General features: G+C 34.4%; 1 protein-coding gene across 3 annotated transcripts in view; it reads right to left on the bottom strand.

Annotated features, from left to right (window-relative positions):
• The window catches only part of LOC128187108 (autism susceptibility gene 2 protein-like), a 31,529-nt gene extending 21,715 nt beyond the window's left edge, over positions 1-9,814 (bottom strand). For all 3 annotated transcript variants that reach the window (XM_052857287.1, XM_052857288.1, XM_052857289.1), the window contains exons 1-2: positions 9,401-9,814; positions 7,904-7,993 (exon numbers count right to left, since the gene is read on the bottom strand). In XM_052857287.1, coding sequence (XP_052713247.1) covers positions 7,904-7,993; positions 9,401-9,631 — 321 coding nt within the window. In that variant the 5' untranslated portion in view covers positions 9,632-9,814. The remainder of the gene's footprint in view (positions 1-7,903; positions 7,994-9,400) is intronic.
• Between the last annotated feature and the right edge of the window lie 8,742 nt (positions 9,815-18,556).

Raw genomic sequence — 18,556 nt, 5'->3', positions numbered from 1 at the left:
CAATTGATTTATCCTGAACATATCACCAGCACAAATCACAATTATACAGCCCCGCTCAGAATCCTGATCAGCCACAGAGAGATAGCCGAGTTTTTATGGCTTCTGACAGATTTGGAAGCCTACTGATGAGGTCTACATCCCATTCAGCATGTCATTGAAAAGCTGTTAGAGGAAGCAATTTTTTTATTTTCATCATCAAAGACACTGTGAAGGGTTTATATTGTCATTCTTACATGCTTTGTTTATTTGACCATTTGTGTTTTTTGGCATCCGTCTTGATGGGTAATCAAGAAAATGAAGATAAGATTTCAGGAGCATGTGTTAACTATCGAAAAAGAATATGCCGTGTTAAAGTTGCTTTAAAAAAACTTAAAATCTGGATACACTTTAAAGAGGCAGTGCAATCTTATAAAGCATGTTTTCACTAAATAATTCTCATCACTTCCTCTTCGCACTATCTAGAATCTAATCAAACATTTGGATTCGAATAAGTCTCCAAAAGAATAACAACAAGCAAAAAATACTCATTTGATTGCATCTTGGGGGAAAAAAATCTGGGAAAAATTCTAACAAGCTGCTGATGAATATTGATGCCATTGGTTCACAACTGTTTCAAAGAAACTAGCAAGGGATCAAAAAAGAGTAAGGGTTGATTTTATCTAGCTCTGCTGAGCTAATCCTTAGAGAGGACTAATATCCTCTACAGCAATATCAGGACTGACAGAAATGGCTACATAACACTGGCAACATGGGAGAATAGTTCTGTCTTGTTTATATGTATGCAAATTGGCATTATCAACTCTACATTGTAGATGACATCATATCAGGACCGTGTATTTGCTGGATTTTGTTGTTGGTTTTCATATGCAGTATTTCCATGAATTATTTGACCATTAAAATCATTCATGCAATATTCATCTCACAAGTTATAAATTTTTACAACACATACTCTTAATAATTTTGAGTAAAATAACTCTATTCAAGTATTGCACAAAAATTGATAATAGAAGAGAATGAACATAAAAAAAAAAAAAAAACAATTCTTTAACTTCACTTCAAATTCTCGTACAACCTGACACAATGTGTTACTCATTAAATAAATTTAAGCTTGTACTTAAGCATGACCCGCTTTCATGACCTCTGAATGAATACATTTACTATAATAATAATGGATCATTTAATTAACATCTTTCACCTCTAAAAAATAAAAGAATGAATAAATTCACCTGAAATAAACCGTTTCCGACTTTCATCCATCATTTAAATCATTTTTTGCGGAAGTCAGTGAAATGCAACACAGTCATTAATCAATCTACTTACAGAAATTCAAGGATGACAATTCCACTTTAAGAAGCGAACAAAAAATTTGTCAGTATTTTTATCCTGGTACGTGTATATAAGAAACAGCACTAAGTTCTAATTGTCTCGGTTGATGAGTGTTGCGAACACTTTCACGCACTCTAAGAGGAACACGAAGCCTACTGAAGCTCCTGACAGTCTTCCAGCTACCAAAATATCGTGTTGTTGAAACAGTAAAAGAACTCACTCCGACAAACACATCAACCACAAAGGTAGAGGGAAAAATTCTTTTTGTAATTAGCACGAAACCTTCACTTAATTCAACGGAAATCTGTTGACAAACACATTTGATGCAGTACACCCCTCCCTAGTCTAAATTGGTAGTATTGGAAAAGATTACTAAGAAGGAGAGACATTTATCAGATTCAAGATGGCTTAGAATTCCTATCCTACTTTGTCCAAGCCAAGAGATGGAAGAATTACACATCATTTCAATCTGCGAATGAGCACAAACATACCAAATCCTGGGCTAAACCGAGCACCAGGTCAATTTCTCTGCCACTACCAAGCGAAAATGCATGGTTTTTATAAATCTCTGGGATTACTTATGGGACAGAAAAATCAATGTATTGATGTCAAGGAATAAAAAAGGATTGTATGTAAAACTCCAGTAGTCTAGTACTTAAGCCACATTTAGTTTTGTTTAACCCACAGTTTTTTCAATGCCAGCACAACACAGAAGAAGATGTTCTTACCTATTCAACAGGTATGGAAATCTTTCGGCAGTAAACTAACTAGAAGGTATACATGCAAACTGTTTTTTCATGGAAGACGTCTGTGAAACTTAAACACTTACAAAGCAATCAAGGAAACCCCCCTAAAAAAGGTAGAGAAAATAGCAAAGGTCATGACCACTTGCATTAGGTATTTCATAAACTCTGTGTAGTTTGTGTTCCAGAGTGGTTGGTGTGACAAACAGCTTGTACTAACGGTGACATGCAACCTTTATTTATCTGACACTGACAAGCAAGCTTTTGGGAGAATTTCAAAGAATAATTGTTTCATTAATTCAAGAGCTGACTGCCATATTTTGGGATATAATTAAGAGTTTCTGCGATACACAAGTTTCATTCATATACTGCATTTTTATTCTACAGATACACACTGTAGGATTTATTTTTTGACAATTAATGATAATTTTGAATTTTAATCTTCTATGACAGCAGGGGGTTTTACGCGCCTTGAAATTATCATTCAACAGTTTACTTTAACAAATTATAAGTAGAACTTGATGTAATTTGATGTTAATTTACTGATACTAAATACCGTCAAGCAAAAATGATACATCTTTCTGTGGAATTCAGAATTACATCATAGGTTACATATACAAGTATGAATTGCACTTGTACAGGAACAGATCATTAATTATAGAAAAGAACTGCGGTGAAACATGAAATAAATAGCAATGAATTACAAGTGTCAATTTCTTTTCCCAACCACAATTAACAAAAGAAATATTCATGATAAGCAGAGAGCATTTTGCAATTGCAATCATGACACAAGGGTTATTTTTCAAGCCATATACCACTGATGCCTCTGAAATTACACTCCTTTCATACTTTCATTGTGTATAAAGAGTGCCTCAGTATCAAGAACTACAACTCTTTTAAATTTTATAGATGTTTGAAAAATGAATTAATTGCTACTGGGAGACCACCATCAGAGATTCAGGGTCTCTCTGTGTGTAGAGTCTGAATGGGCTGCTAACAATTACTACATCTCATCAAACATTCCGTAATCAGCAGTGATCTCTTTAAAGATTTATTGATTTTTTTTAAGCCTGTTTTAGAAAGTCTTTTGACTTTCCAATGACTGTGGTTGTTGCATAATATCTGCTGGCTTGCAATTCAAACAAACCAGTGTCTCTACACAGATCTACACAAAAAGGAAATGGAGCCGTGTCTGCCAATCAGAAACATGCAGGCCAGATTTAGTCTCTATTTTTTCCCCTTCAATCCCACCTAATTTTGAGTATCACACTTGATGCTGTATAAAAATTGTACAACTTGCCACAAGGAGAAACTAAGGAAGTTGAACAATGCAATCCTGTCAAATTCCCCGACTTGATTGGCTTCATATTATGTCACTTTACATGAATATCTTAACCTTATTCCAGTGATACATGGGCTCATCTTGTTAATGAGTCTTGTTTGTTATTTCAGATTTCATTAGTTCTCTAATAATTTCCATGTTCACTTCATCATTTCAGCCTACTATTAGAACTAGTATCTTAGAACTTTCAAGCTTTAAGTAACATGATACGTTTCCTTGCCAGGTTCACATGAGAAAATCTAATTAATTTCAACAGCGAAAGGAAAGCAACATAAAAACAATGGAGCACCTGATACACCAAAGCAAAAACTTTAAGATGGATTATCTTAACAATAACTAATAAAATTTCTCCTTCCTAAACAGTAAAAAGCTTCTATTCCTCTCTGCACTCCCCTCTTTTTGCCAGTTTTTTGTTTATCGGCTCCCAATTCTTGTTTCATCACAGTGACAGCTGAAGTTTCCTTAGAAATCTCTTAAAACCCCATAGACTCAAGTTTAGCCCCCTAATATCCATGGCAGTCTGTGCCAATCACCCTGAAATTGATGAGGTTTAGGAGTATTATAGAACTGGTCAGTAGCTATACAGAGCTATACACAAAAGCTGCAGGCCTCTAAGGCATTCTTCATCCTCCATAAAATCTACCGGGTTCAGGCATATTGTATAAAATTGCACCTAATTATAAAACTACAATGAAAACAACCTGGCATCCAATTCTTGTTGTCTTACTCTAATAAAGACATAGCAGGTGTCTGTTGTTTTTATGGAAGGGGTAATCCCTTGCAAGAAACTATAGTGTTGTGTTATAAACATTCAGTACCAAATCCTTCCAACTTTGTAAAAACATACTCCTGTCAATAACGATTCAGACTGATAGCCTTCTAAGATTGCAAGACCCATTTCTTATCTACCCTTATCAGGTCGCAACAAAATGATACTACCTGTACAGGTGTTAAAATCAGGAGGTTAACATGACACAGTACTTTTAAAAAATAGCTTTTTTATAAAATTTGAATGGCTCTGATATCCACAACATTTCAAGTTTGGTCATTAAATTCATAAAATGTGGTCTACAGTTTTTGAGATTGGTTAGTCTCAAACAGCCAATGGTGGTTTAAGGGATATCAAATGTACACACCTTGAAATAAATAAACAATGTTTGATGGAGGTGGTGTGTTGCATTTCAGCATTTTACCTGCTGCTGACAAAGACCAATCTGTTTAAAATTTCCTGCTGCGCTTTATCAATTTGATCAGCCTCCACTAATAACTATTGGAATCCTCATCCAGCCCAGAATATAAAAACACCTTTTCAGTGCATCACTTAACTAGATCAATTGCATAGATTTAACACACATCATCAAACACCATCAATAAGCTACCCTGACTAGTGCTTATCTAACATGTGTGACAGGCACAAAACAGGGCTAGGATATAAAAATCTGTATTAATATGAATACATTAACAGGTAAAAAATTCTCTTGCTAATAGATTCAGTGAAATATGGAAGTGAATTATGGTGAAATATGGAAGTAAATTATGGTTTTCCCTTGATGAAGATTTACATACGGGTTCTCCACTTAATCAGTGATGATAGGCGGAACACACACTTGCTTGTAAATTGAAAAAAAAAATTGTGGAATCTTTTTGAGCTATGTATGGATGACATGAAAAAAGTCACTTACAAGTGTATGCATACATGAATTTTTAAGCAATTAAATATATTAGGTTTATTCAAAATCTATGGCATTAATGACCATTTTTCTTCAAAAAATAATAATTCATCTTAAAAGATCACAATTTTTTTTCTTTCAAATCAAAAGACTACAAATGAATGACATTAGGTTTTAACACACATATATACAGTTCACTTTTAAATGATCAATACATATACATAATTTGAAATACTTGTTATGAATGCCCCTATTTAATGAAATTAATTCATTGCTTCAAGTCAGTTTAATTGATTTCATATAAGTGTATTTGGAACATTAAGATTGCATGACTATAATCCATGACAAATATCTATAAAACTTGCTCAATTTAAAAGCCTCAAGTTCTCCTTTAATAATAAAAAATCACTCACTCTCAGAAAATATATTTCCATTCTCAATCTGGAATATTTGCAGCCGAGACTTTTGAACTAAAATCAATAGATCTTCACTTTGAAACAATAGAGCTCCCTTGCTCATGTCATTTTTTATCTTCTATGAAATCATTAATATTTAAATCTGAGCGCATGTTGATAAAATATACCTTAACAAACATATTATGGCAAAACACTCTCATTTCTCCACAAAACGATCTCCCCCAGGGCTTATAGGGTACATCAATGCATACTGAAACTATCTGATGGTAAGCTGCTATACTAAACCTCAATGATGTCCTAACATAATAATATATGAACCTTTATTACTGGGGAAAAACACACACTGAAATGGAGATGAAACTACTGGTGGTTTGTTTAAATATTTAATATCAATTGATAGTTCATTTTATTGGGTCATTGTAAATTTATGACCTTAACACTTTTTTAATTCAATAACTCACTCATTGCTGAAAGATATGATAGCCAATAAACTTTTTATTGACAAAATCACTGAAATATATGAGAGCCAAAGGATTATGCATTTTTGATGCTATCATAAGGGCTGGGAGCAAATAATGCCAAATATATATCAAAATATCGATATAATATGCAGCATATGATATGTGTATCAATTCATACATATATAAATATTGATACAAAAAATTCAATTCTCTTCTTTTTTTGTTATTGTATATGCTTTAATTTCCATAAAATGTGAAATATTATCCGACGAGAACTTAATTTCATAAACTTTAATTAGGTCCTGAGAGTAGGGTGCAATCAAAATGTAAACCATGTCAATGACAGCATAGAGTTGTATCTTTTAATGCTTCAAGTTTAAATAAATTGAGTACAAAAGTATTTTCTATTATAGAAAACAAACTATTTCATTGAAAGGAAATTATTGTCATATATATATCATATCCTAACACAAATATCATCGATACAAAAAATAATGTATCATACTAGCCCTGGCGATAATGAATAATGATTTTATACGATTTAAAAGTAGAGCTGGTCTATGTCGACAATAACGGCAGACAGACTGAATACAAACGAGGAACTCTGAATCTAAATCCTTGCAAGTTAATGACTGAGATACCATAGGGCACACATTTCAATTCCATAGTGCACAGTTTCAAGAAAAGCCTACAGCGTCTATCATTTATTCTTAGATACTGTTCTAAGGTATCTGCATTATGTGCAAAACCAGCTATCTTGAAAGCAATTTTAACATCAGAGCCGATTTTACATGGGAGTAACGAAGTGGAACATCCTCGCAAAAAGAAAGTTACAAGATTGACTTCTTCAGCATGAATACTCCTACAAGATCAAATCCCCCAAGTGTTCTAGCTGCATTTAAATTCTATAATATAGACCTTAGTAGCTGCCAAGACTTCCTCTATAGCCTGCCATCTAATACATTGCATGAGAGCCGCCTGACGGCCTCTGATGCATGTCTAGGTGGAACCCTACTCTCTCTTTCTTTCTGACAACCACTATTGAGCTGACTAATTCATCTCTTCCTTTTAATAAGCCACCCCCTGACCTGGGCTATTTCTCCCTACCAGTGTCACTCCTTAGTGCAAACAACCTCTGATCTTATCCAGATCTCTTTAAAAAAGAGGCTAAAGAGAGAGCATGGCGATTGTGTGTCAAGCACAGATGATTGAAAAAATACACAAATGAAATTACACGTGTTTTGGTGTGAAAATATCCACATATTTGCATGGTGAATCCCGGTGATGGGAAAATATGCGAGAAAACATATTTGTGTTACTACTTTGCATGTCATTTATTATAGTGACAATCAGATAAAAAAAAGTTAATGACTCAGAGGAGAAATATTGGTAGGGGGATAATAAATTGGTATTGCTGGAATGGTTTTAAAAAACCTTGACCCTGTTAAAAATTTTCACAGCATTTATTGAATGACACATATTCCAACATGAATCGACTTGAGTCACAAGTTAACTGGCTCTTCCATTGTATAAGTATTCCTAATCAAACACAATCTCAACGCCATATCCACTTCACCAAAAAATTACAGTGAAATTTGTGTCAATAACTACCTTCTCCTGATCATTAAATATTTTCTTTCTAGGAATGTAGCAAATTCTACCCCCAATTCAAAAGAGAAATCTAATAACGCAAAACACATGTTCCTAATTCAAAACATGCCAACTGCATTTGTCACCTGTTAACAATTGATTTTCAAAAACTGATCTTTCATTTCATGTTTAACAATGCTTAAATCTTGCATTTGTCAGATGTTGTGACAAAATCCCATGTTTGTTTTGAAGGTTAAATTCTGACAGATCGGGTCTCTAGTCCTTAGGAGTAAGATCAGTGCTTTGTCATGTAACAGCCTTTGAATCGGCATGCAATCAGAAATATTGACGTTACCTTTATTCTCGGCTTCTTTTTCTTTCTTTTAACAAAATCGTTCTTTTGGTTTTTCAGTTCAATGGCTTTGGAGGGTTTCATCAAGTTGTTCTAAAACAAAAGCACAAATGATCAAAACTTGTTTTGACTTTTCCTTTGTTTGGAGCTGTAGTGTGGGGTTGACATAACATGCATGCATAAATCAATTAACTTCAAGTATTCCTGCCCCGACTGTGAATTATCATAGTTGCATTGGCAGCAAGTAAAAGAAATCTGGGGGAAAAAAGCATTCACACAAAAAAACTAACAGAACAGCTATTGTCATTTGAAGTTGTATTGCTGCTTATCAGACAGATCACAAAATGCTATCCCTGTCCATATATATTCTACAATCTAAAGCTGCAAATGTACTTGAATTCTGCACTTCAGATCGTCATGAAAGAGGAAACCCATGGTTGATGGTTATGAACTGTTTCTGTGCAATCAGGGAAGATTGACTTCACAGAGAATTGAATATTAGACATGGTCACATGCTAGATTTCTAAAACATCAATACGTCATCTCTGACAACATCAGAGATATCATTTCATCTAAAAATGATGACAAATGTCCTAAAACAAGTTTATGATTTATGATATCTACTATCTAGACATAATCATCTGAATAAGGGAGTAGGGTGGGTTGGGGTATTAACTGATAACTATGTATATTATGTATCCCAACCAAAGACCCTTTAAATAACATTCACACAAATCCATATAAAAATGGCCTTAATCATGTCAAAATAACGGGTAACACTTTAAAATAAATTGGTAGGTGTGACATAATAATTAAAATGCTTGCTTCATCAATACTTTTTCTGAATGAATTCAATGTAGTACTAAATTTATATACAATTCAACAACAACAAAAACGGAGTGAATATTTTTCTTTTAGTTTTCTTCAGTTGTTAAATTTTTAACAGATCAAATAATTCTCTACTACAAAGGAATAACAGAAAATTATTGCACCTTGTTCATTGCATTCACTGGTCATTTACACTGACAGACTAGGGAGAAACAATCTGACAGTTTGAACTAATTGATCCACTCTATGCTTGTAGTGGCTCAATTCACAGGATAATTAATCAGCACAGACTGAGCTAATCAGCTGATTGTGAAAGTCAGGACATGTATTTAGTATTATCCATTGAAAGGGTTCGTTCTTGTTATGTTTAACATTTCATTCTCACTACATTTTGTGAGGAAAAGAATGCGTGATCATATGGCACGTTCGCCAATATAGAACATATTCCTTGGGTGGGACCAACAGCATGAATAATGGTCAGAGGCATCTCGGATTAAATTACATCTTCATTCTTCGGGCATCTGTTGGTTCAAGCCATAAATCAAGACATCGAAAAACAAAACAAAGTATTCATACCAAAGAAAGATATGTATGGAGATTTAGGTTGGCATATAAAAGGTCTACAAGTCGATGAAATCAAATAAATAAATCGTATAGTCGAACAAAACTTACTAAATCTTCTAAAGATTTAAAACTTAGGATTGCAAATCCATCAATAATATCCTCATCATGCGAATGGGATCGGTTCCTTCGACGACGGGGCGGTTTGGCCCTGGGTTTGTCGCCATCCGACCGTGAGGGAGAGCTGTCCATTTCATCCTTACCCCCGTCCGGGTCTAACTTATTGTGCACTCTTTCGCGGCGTTTTGTGTAGCGCTGTTGTTTTCTTTGATCGCCCTCCATCGGAATATCCTCGTCATGAGACACAAGTCATCTTCATTAATTGACATGGAAGAGTCTATAGTTGACGAACAATCGACAACTGAGCTCAGATCACACATACCACAAACAGGAATCCATATCGAAGTTAAGTCAAAACACAGCCACTCTTTCTAATGGCGGAACAAATACAATATGGCCGAACAACTCAATTGATTCATATTTTCCTCCGCGGTCCGCTACACCGAAATAATGTAGCATCGGAATGTCAAGGAAAGATTAAACAAACATGTGATTTAGATACACGATAAATATTGACTTATTTATCTTTTACTCGATTATATCATAACTTTAGCTCTTGAATTATCCGATTATTGATTTACACCTGAAGAAAAACAAGATCCGCCCAGATTACCAACCCATTGACAGGTTAATGATATTGGAATTTTTCCTCTAAAAATTTTAAATCACGCTTTTATAAATTTTCTTTTCGTTCTTTCTCTCCATAATTTATCTTATACTGCTAATTCAGCATTTTGTTAATCACTTATGTGGAAGTTAATAGAAGATAAACTCGTTTGAGTGTAGATAAAATACTAAGGGGTTTGTCGAATGGAACTTAAATCGCATTAATTGAAGTAGTAGCCCCTGAGTGTTACATTGAACAATTTAATTGAGACTTCAATAACTTTTTAAATTCAACATCTGTCTTTTAATTAATTGCGTTTGATTTAATTGTTAATAACAACAGTGCGAATTTATATAGTTTTTATTTTACGTTTGAAGAAAAACTTAAAAAATATTTCACATAAATAATTCAAAATGCCTCTCGTAAATCATTGCATTTAATCTATTTGTTTCAGTTTATGATTAATATCATATGATTATCATGATACATTTGATGAGTTATCGATGAAAATACGATAAATTATTATTTTAGATTATTATTTATTTATTTTTTGCAAATAACAAGTGTGCTGCTTAAAAAATCTTATTTTATTTATTGCCGCTAACGCACGAAGCTGGGGGATTTTCCGTACATAGGTGTGCAATTATATAATGCCACGAACATGTCGCATTGCTGTCGTCATCAACATCATTATAACAAGATTACGATAAAGAAAGGTGGACAATATTTGTTGAAACATCTAATTAAAACCAATGATACAGACGTTTCTAGGAATCACATTATCAATTTGCATGGTTTTAATCATCTTCAACATCTTCAGTTAAAAAAAATTAATATAGCATAATCTACCCTTGTACTGTACGTATAATTTAACAATTGGGCACTTTATGATAAGTTGTAGTTATAAAATTTGTAAGTTTTATATTTATGGACACATGCATGATTTTTATTTTGGATCAAATACGATCACTCAATATATATCATTCCACGAAAAATTCCAATTGCATGTATTGAAATAGGAGACTAGAGATGATAAAAAATGCATTTATATAGCAACGATTTATTTTATTCTTTCGGCCAAATATCTACTTCGCCATGCATAGACCTTCTTGAATAATTTAGCGATTCTCCATATATTGGGTACAGATGTTATGACCTCTCTTGATTTGTTTAGAGCTAATTGACTATTTCAGCGCGGAATCGCTTTTGAAAGAAAAAATCCACAAAAAATGCATGGTCAACGAATTTTTTGAATCAATAAATATTTAATCTACAAACCAATATTTTAGACTACATCTGACGTGGGTACTCAGAGCTTCTAAGGTTCTCGATGAACCAAAACTCGAGACTCTGCAAAAACAAAAATAAACCTGGAAATTAAATAAGTTATTCCCGTGTATTGGGTATATAAGCATACGATAAATATAATACAAGTTTTTAACACGTTTTTAACACAAGTTGGCATGGATTTTTTTAAAGAAGATTTTTTAGCCAATTATATTCATTTGATGATACTTTTTTATGCCGTTTTTAAATGAATAATTAATATATATACGTAAGAATTATATGTATAGTGGTGACAATTATACTTATTGCAAAATGAAAGTATGTCAGAAAAGGACAATGTAAATAGAACACGATAAACCGAATAAACAAATATAATAGAAATGCTTTCCGCCGCCCAATTCAGCTCGCATCTGCATATGGATACCACCAAAAGCTCCAGCGTTGTTCTCACCTCGACGAGGGCTTGCACACCAAAGACCATTCACTTACTAAGCCCTTCCCCAATTCTTTTGAAGGCCCGTTCCTGAACTATTCAATAAGATAATTTAACCCATATAAATAAATACGTGTAAATAAATTTCAATTTGTTTTCTAATACAAGCTGGCATGCATTATTAAAATACTTTTCTAAATCAAATATACTACTAATCACAGATATGTTCCATCATAATTCATCGCCTTTTTATTTAAACTTGTTTCATTACAACTTTGGATAGTGATGGTGCTTAGACATTTTCAAGTTAAATCGCTTTATTTCATTGTTACCACCAATGCCTTTTTTTTTATTTAATAAACCATCCCATCCTTCTCACTGTCTTTCTCTCACCGTCTTACCCTTCTCATCATTTCACCATTCCTCCCCTCTCACCACCCCATCCTTCTCACCATCTAACTACCCAACCCTCTAACCATCTTACAATTCCACCTTCTCACAATCCCACCCTTCTTACTATCCCACAATCTCACCCTTCTCACATCCCACTAACCGACCCTCTAACCATCTCACCCTCCCACCCTTAACACCATCTCACAATTTCACCCTTTAACCATCTTACCATCCTAACCTTCTCATTATCTCACTACCCCACTTTCTCATCATCTCACAATCCCACACTTCTCACAGTTTCACACTTCCCACCATCTCACTATCTCACCATCCCAAACTTCTCAATATCCTACCATCCAATGTTTTGTCACCACCTCACTAACCAACACTTCTCACAATCCCACCTTTTCACCATCTTAACATCCCACAATCTAACCATCTCGCCCTTCTCACTATCTCACTCTCTTAACATCTCACTATCCTTCCATTCTCTTCATCTCACCATTTAACACTTCTCACCATCTCACTCTTCTCACCAATCCAACATCCCACCCTCTAACCATCTTACCATCCCACCCATCTCACCATCTCAATATTTACCCTTGTCACTATCCCCCCTCTAACCATCTCACCATCTTACCTTCTCATTATCTCTTTATCTCACAATTTCCCCCTTTAACCATCTCACCTTCTCATTATCTCACTATCCCACCCATTTCATCATTTCACAATACCAAACTTCTCACCATCTCACCCTTCTTACCATCTCAACACCCCCGGTGATCTAACAATCTCACCATCCCAAACTTCTCAATATCCCACCATCTAATACTTTTCACCACCTCACCAACCAACACTTCTCACCAGCCCATCATCTCACCTTTTCACCACATCAACATCCCACACTCTATCCAACTCACCATCTTGCCTTTCTCACAATCTTATCATCTAACCATCACACAATTTTGCCCTTTAACCATCTCACCATCCCAAACTTCTTAATATCTCAGCAACTAACCATTTTACCATATCACCAACCAACACTTCTCACCATCCCACCATCTCACCTTTTCACCATCTCAACTTCCCACCCTCTATCCATATCACCATCTCACGCTTCTCATCCTTCTCACCATCTCAACATCCCACCATTTATCCATCTCACCATCTCACCCTCAAACCATCTCACCCTCAAACCATCTCACTATCCCACCCCTCTCATAGTCTCACTATCCCACCATTCTCCTGAACTCAACATCTTACTCTTCTCACCACCTCACCATCCAACCCTTTTCACTATCTCACCAACCAACACTTTCACCATCTCACATCCCACCTTTTTACCATCCCATCATCCCACAATCTAACCATCTCAAAATACAACCCTTCTTATCATCTTATCATTCAACACTCTATCCATCTCAAACTCTTACCATCTCACCTTCCCAACTTCTAACTATTTTACCATCACATCCTTCTCACTATATCACCATCCAACTCTTCTCACCATCTCAACAACTAACACTTTTCACCATCTCAACATTCCACCCTATAACTGTACCACTTTTTCCACCCTTCTCACCATCCAAAAAAAATCCACCCTTTTCACCATCTGAACATCCCATCCTTTTCACCTTTCTCAAAATTCCACCCTTCTAACCATTCCAACTTTCCAACCTTCTCACTATCTTACCATCTCATCCTTCTAACCATCTTACCATTGTCATCTCACCCTTTCAAATTCTCATTTTTCTCCTTATTTTGCTTCTTACCACCTCTTGCTTCTCATTATCTAACCCTTACAGTATTTTAAAAAACTTCTCACAAATTTTACTCTTTTCATCCCACCCTTTTATTATCTAATCTTTCTAATTATCTCACATTGTCACTGTTTCAACTAATCACAGTTTTCCCCTCTTATCACCTCAACCTTTCACAATCTCTTCCTTCTTACAATCTCACACTTATGCTAATTCAACTTCTCATTATTAAATCGTTTAACAACCTCAACCCTTCACATCTTCTCCTTTTCACTAGCTCAACCTCTCACTATTTCGACTTATCACCAGTTAACGCTCTCACATTCACAACTTCATCCTTCTATCTATCTTACTCTTTCAACTTATCACGTCACCTTTTCACTACCAACCTTTCAACATCTCATCCTTCTCACTATCTCACCCTGTCATTATTTCAACTTCTCACTATTTCATCTTCAAATCACCTAAAACTTTCACCTTTTCATCTTTCTTACTATCCCACCCTCTGACCTTTTCACCCTTTAGCTATTTCATTGCTTCACTGTTCAACCTTGCACCACCTCATCCTTCCCACTATCTCACCTTGTCATTATTTCAACTTCTTACTTTTTCATCCATTCACCACCTCATTCTTTCACCTTCTCAACTTTCTCCTTATCTCACCCTTTCACTATTTAAACTTCTCCAAATTTTAGTTCTTTCCATCTCACCCTTTCACCATCTAATCCTTCTAATTATCTCACATTGTCACTATTTCAACTTCTAACTATTTCACTCTCTCGTCAACTTGCTCTTTTATCATCTTATAATTTTCACTATCTCATTATTTCAACTTATCACTGTGTCACCCTTTCACAACCAACCTTTCACCACCTCATCCTTCTCACTATCTCATCCTGTCATTATTTCAACTTCTAACTATTTCATCCTCTAACCACCTCACTCCTTCACCTTCTCATCTTTCTCACTATCTCACCCTCTAACTATTTCACCCTTTCACCATTTCACTCTTTCACTATTCAGCCTTTAATTATTTCATCCTTCTTACTATCTCATCTTCATTAATTCAACTTCTCACCATTTCACCCTCTCATCAACTCACCCTTTTACCACCTTATCATTTTCACTATCTCAATATTTCAACTTCTCACTATTTCACCCTCTCACTACCTCACTCCTTCATATATTCATATTTCTCATTATCTCATCTCTTTTAACTATCTCAACCTGTTACTATTTCACCCTCTCTCCACTGCAACCTTTCACTATCTCATCCACACTCTCATATTTTCAACCTTTTACTAATTCACCCTTAAACCACATCCCATCCTTTTTACTTGCCCCCCCCCCTTTCACTATCTCACATCATATCATACCATGCATCTTAACCCCACCTCCCCCTATTTTGTAAACAGAAATCTCATTGTTCACAATGAGTTACTTCTCAGAGAAAAAAAATTGTCTGATTCTGACAAGTGATACATTTTTTATCTTGTACCAAATTCTTACTGAAATTTTCATTACTTTGTATACATAATAAATGGATGTGATGAAATCATATTCATCTGATTGTTTGACATTTGTTTTATGTCTGTCTACACAGCCATACCCTCTGATATTTACTTGTTATCAACAAGTTATTCTGTATAGGAACTTGCATTTGAGTGTTTTAAAAGCTCATACCTTATAGAAATAAATACGTTTTGAACAATAAAAGAATGTCCTTAAGCTTTAGCATCCATATTTTATTCTCGAAAATTTCATACAAAGATAAAATTATCCACTCATACATTTATCAGGATTGCATGATCTTTTATGATATCTGGATTTTGTTTCTGTTTTGATTTTTTTTTTAGCAATTAATCAAAGCAGTCTGAATTTAATACCATAAATTTCATTGTAATGAAACATCACAATGCTCAAAGAATTACAATAACACGGATCGCGCCGGCTGATCAATTCTTTCATGACAATAAACGGATTTTCTTTGTTTGTTTATACAGATATAACAGTGCAGACGAGACAGGAAAAACCATAGACCATCATATCATAATTATCCAACAAAGAAAGTGTGTCACATTAACATTATTTGTATAACTAAGGTGAGTAAAGCGTGCGAAACAATGCGTTTTCGACTATAACAAAAATAGTATGTACGTACACGTAAAAAAGATGTATAGAACAACTTCTAAACTTAGTCCGGTCCTGAAGTTTGCTTTTAATTCGTAATTCTGAAAATATACACAAAGTAACTAGATATAATTGGTCATATGTATCCGAATAGAATATCAGATATAACAATGAATAAATAATAAATAGATAAACAAATAAGAATAGTTTATTTAGCAACTAGGCAGTTGAAAGTACATAATCACAGTTTACATTAAAAAAAATGTAAAACATAAAACTATCTGTACATACAATATGGCATGTAAAATGTTTGTTACAACTCACTTTGAAAAATAACGCACTTTGAACAAAATTTTCAAAGTGCGTTAATTTGGGGACGAAGTCAACGCACTTTGAATTTTTTTTTAAGTGCGTTGATATCGTCGATATTAACGCACTTTGAACAAAATGTTCATGGTTTAATGAAAATAGTTGATACATGTAGTTTTATATTCAATAAATGATTGTTTTAACCTTGTTTAGCTTAATGTAATATTTTAAAACAGAACACATTGCATTCTCAGCTAACTTGATAAACAGTTTCTAGATGAGAATTTTTTTCTTTTCTTATAAGACAATATCGACAATTTACACAGAAAAAAAAAATCGGGAGGTTTGAATTATCCAAATATGACATAAACTTCATCGCTTAGTAACTGCATTTTCCTTTTTTTGAGTATGCAGCAAATTTACCTCTTATCTGATATATTGGGCTATGCCCGAACGAGTATGATCTATATATATACTAGTATATGAATAATGAAGATCAATGTATAATATATTTCAACTGGCTTATTGCAGATATGATGTGATAAAAGGATACCTTACCTCTGTTTATCAAAAACAATATGATCTTTTAGAAGATCAGTGCGAGAAGATAAACCCACATCCTAATGCTCTTTTTTAAGTTTATAATAATTTAATGTTCGTTAATGTTAATAATCTTTTATTGAAGTGATTTGATTGATCAGAATACGAAAAGAGGTTTACTGTTGAAACACATAGATTATTTAACGTACCAATGGAGAAATTATTGTTTGGCCAGCTCGTTTTTTCAATAATACTGCATGTACTTATACAGTGCATATTTCTTTTTCCGATCTTAAATGATTACCCAAAGTTGCTGAATATCGATGTTTGGAATGAAAAATGAAGGGTAGGGGACCTTCTTCTTGTAATCAATTAAATGATGCACTGGTACTTGACCTGTATCTTTGGTTAACCCCAAAACCCCACCCCCGTCCCCGTTCTAAATACGGTAAATTAGATTCACGAGTGTTAACAAACCATAATACTATCAACAAATTAGAAATTCAGTTCCAGAATTTGTGATAAAAAACTATTTTTTCAAAGTGCGTTAAGAGTGTCGATACTAAAAAATGTTGATGTACCTTCATAACGCACTATTTTCAAAGTGCGTTAACTTGGTCCAAAATTTAACGCACCTTGAACAAAATTTTTCAAAGTGCCTTGATTTTGTCCAAAATTTAACGCACTTTGAAATTTTGTTTCAAAGTGCGTATTTTTTTCAAAGTGCGTTGCCACAAACGCTGCTTTATTAAAAAATCTTGTGATGTATATTCAAAATCTTGTGATATACCGGTATGTTCGAAATCTTGTGAGGCTATATACAATATATTTTTTTTAAGGTATCAATATCTCAAAAGAGTTATTGCACAATGACACAGATTATCATTGCCTGTTTACTTTCTTGGCACACCATGGGAGAGAACTATCTTTGCAACGGGTTGTCTTGTAATTTGGCATTTGGTAAGCAGGCTGCTTTCAAATTTTGCATCTATTATCAGAGGATACTGGCAAAAGGCAATATAATCTGTCCAAGGGATTTTCCAACTTGTATGAATAATTTTCGCGTCTAGTTTTAAATGAATTCTAAATAAAGGTCTTTAATTGCCCCTTAAAATGGACGCAAACAGTTTTATAATCTTCATAGCCCTATTTTGGATGGATTCGATATTGGCAGGTGAGTCGACCACACTGGAGATGCATATACTTACAGGCTGGTCTCATCTCTGCGTTATAAACTATTATAGGTACCAGAATATTAAATCGACCAGTTGCGAAGCGGCGAAAGTTTTATTATGGGGCCGTATAAAAATAGGAAGCGTTCGATATTTTAATACATTTCATTGTTTCCGGCGGGAAGCTGTGATAATTAAGCTGCTAACCTTTCCTCCTATTCGACACAGTCGGCTTGTTGTGCTGTATGATGATGTATGATATGAAATACTTCAAATTCCCATTATTACGATTTATAACACTTGTTCAGAATTTTGCAGCAAAAGGATTTCGATGTTTCTAAAGATCTGTTTTTGTTCATGCCTGATTTTCCTCCATCACGCAACGGCTCATTGATTGTGATTAAGAAGTAAGAACTCCTTTAACTTTGATGGTTGATAACTTAGAGCCTCTTTGCAAGTTACGTTGACACATGGTGCAGTTTTCTTTTCAACCTCGACATCACAAGTACCGGCATT

The sequence above is a fragment of the Crassostrea angulata genome, chromosome 6 (assembly GCF_025612915.1).
Source record: "Crassostrea angulata isolate pt1a10 chromosome 6, ASM2561291v2, whole genome shotgun sequence".
Classification (NCBI taxonomy): Eukaryota; Metazoa; Mollusca; class Bivalvia; order Ostreida; family Ostreidae; genus Magallana; species Magallana angulata.
Note: the sequence above shows the minus strand (reverse complement) of the source record. Positions and strands in the feature narration are given on the sequence as shown.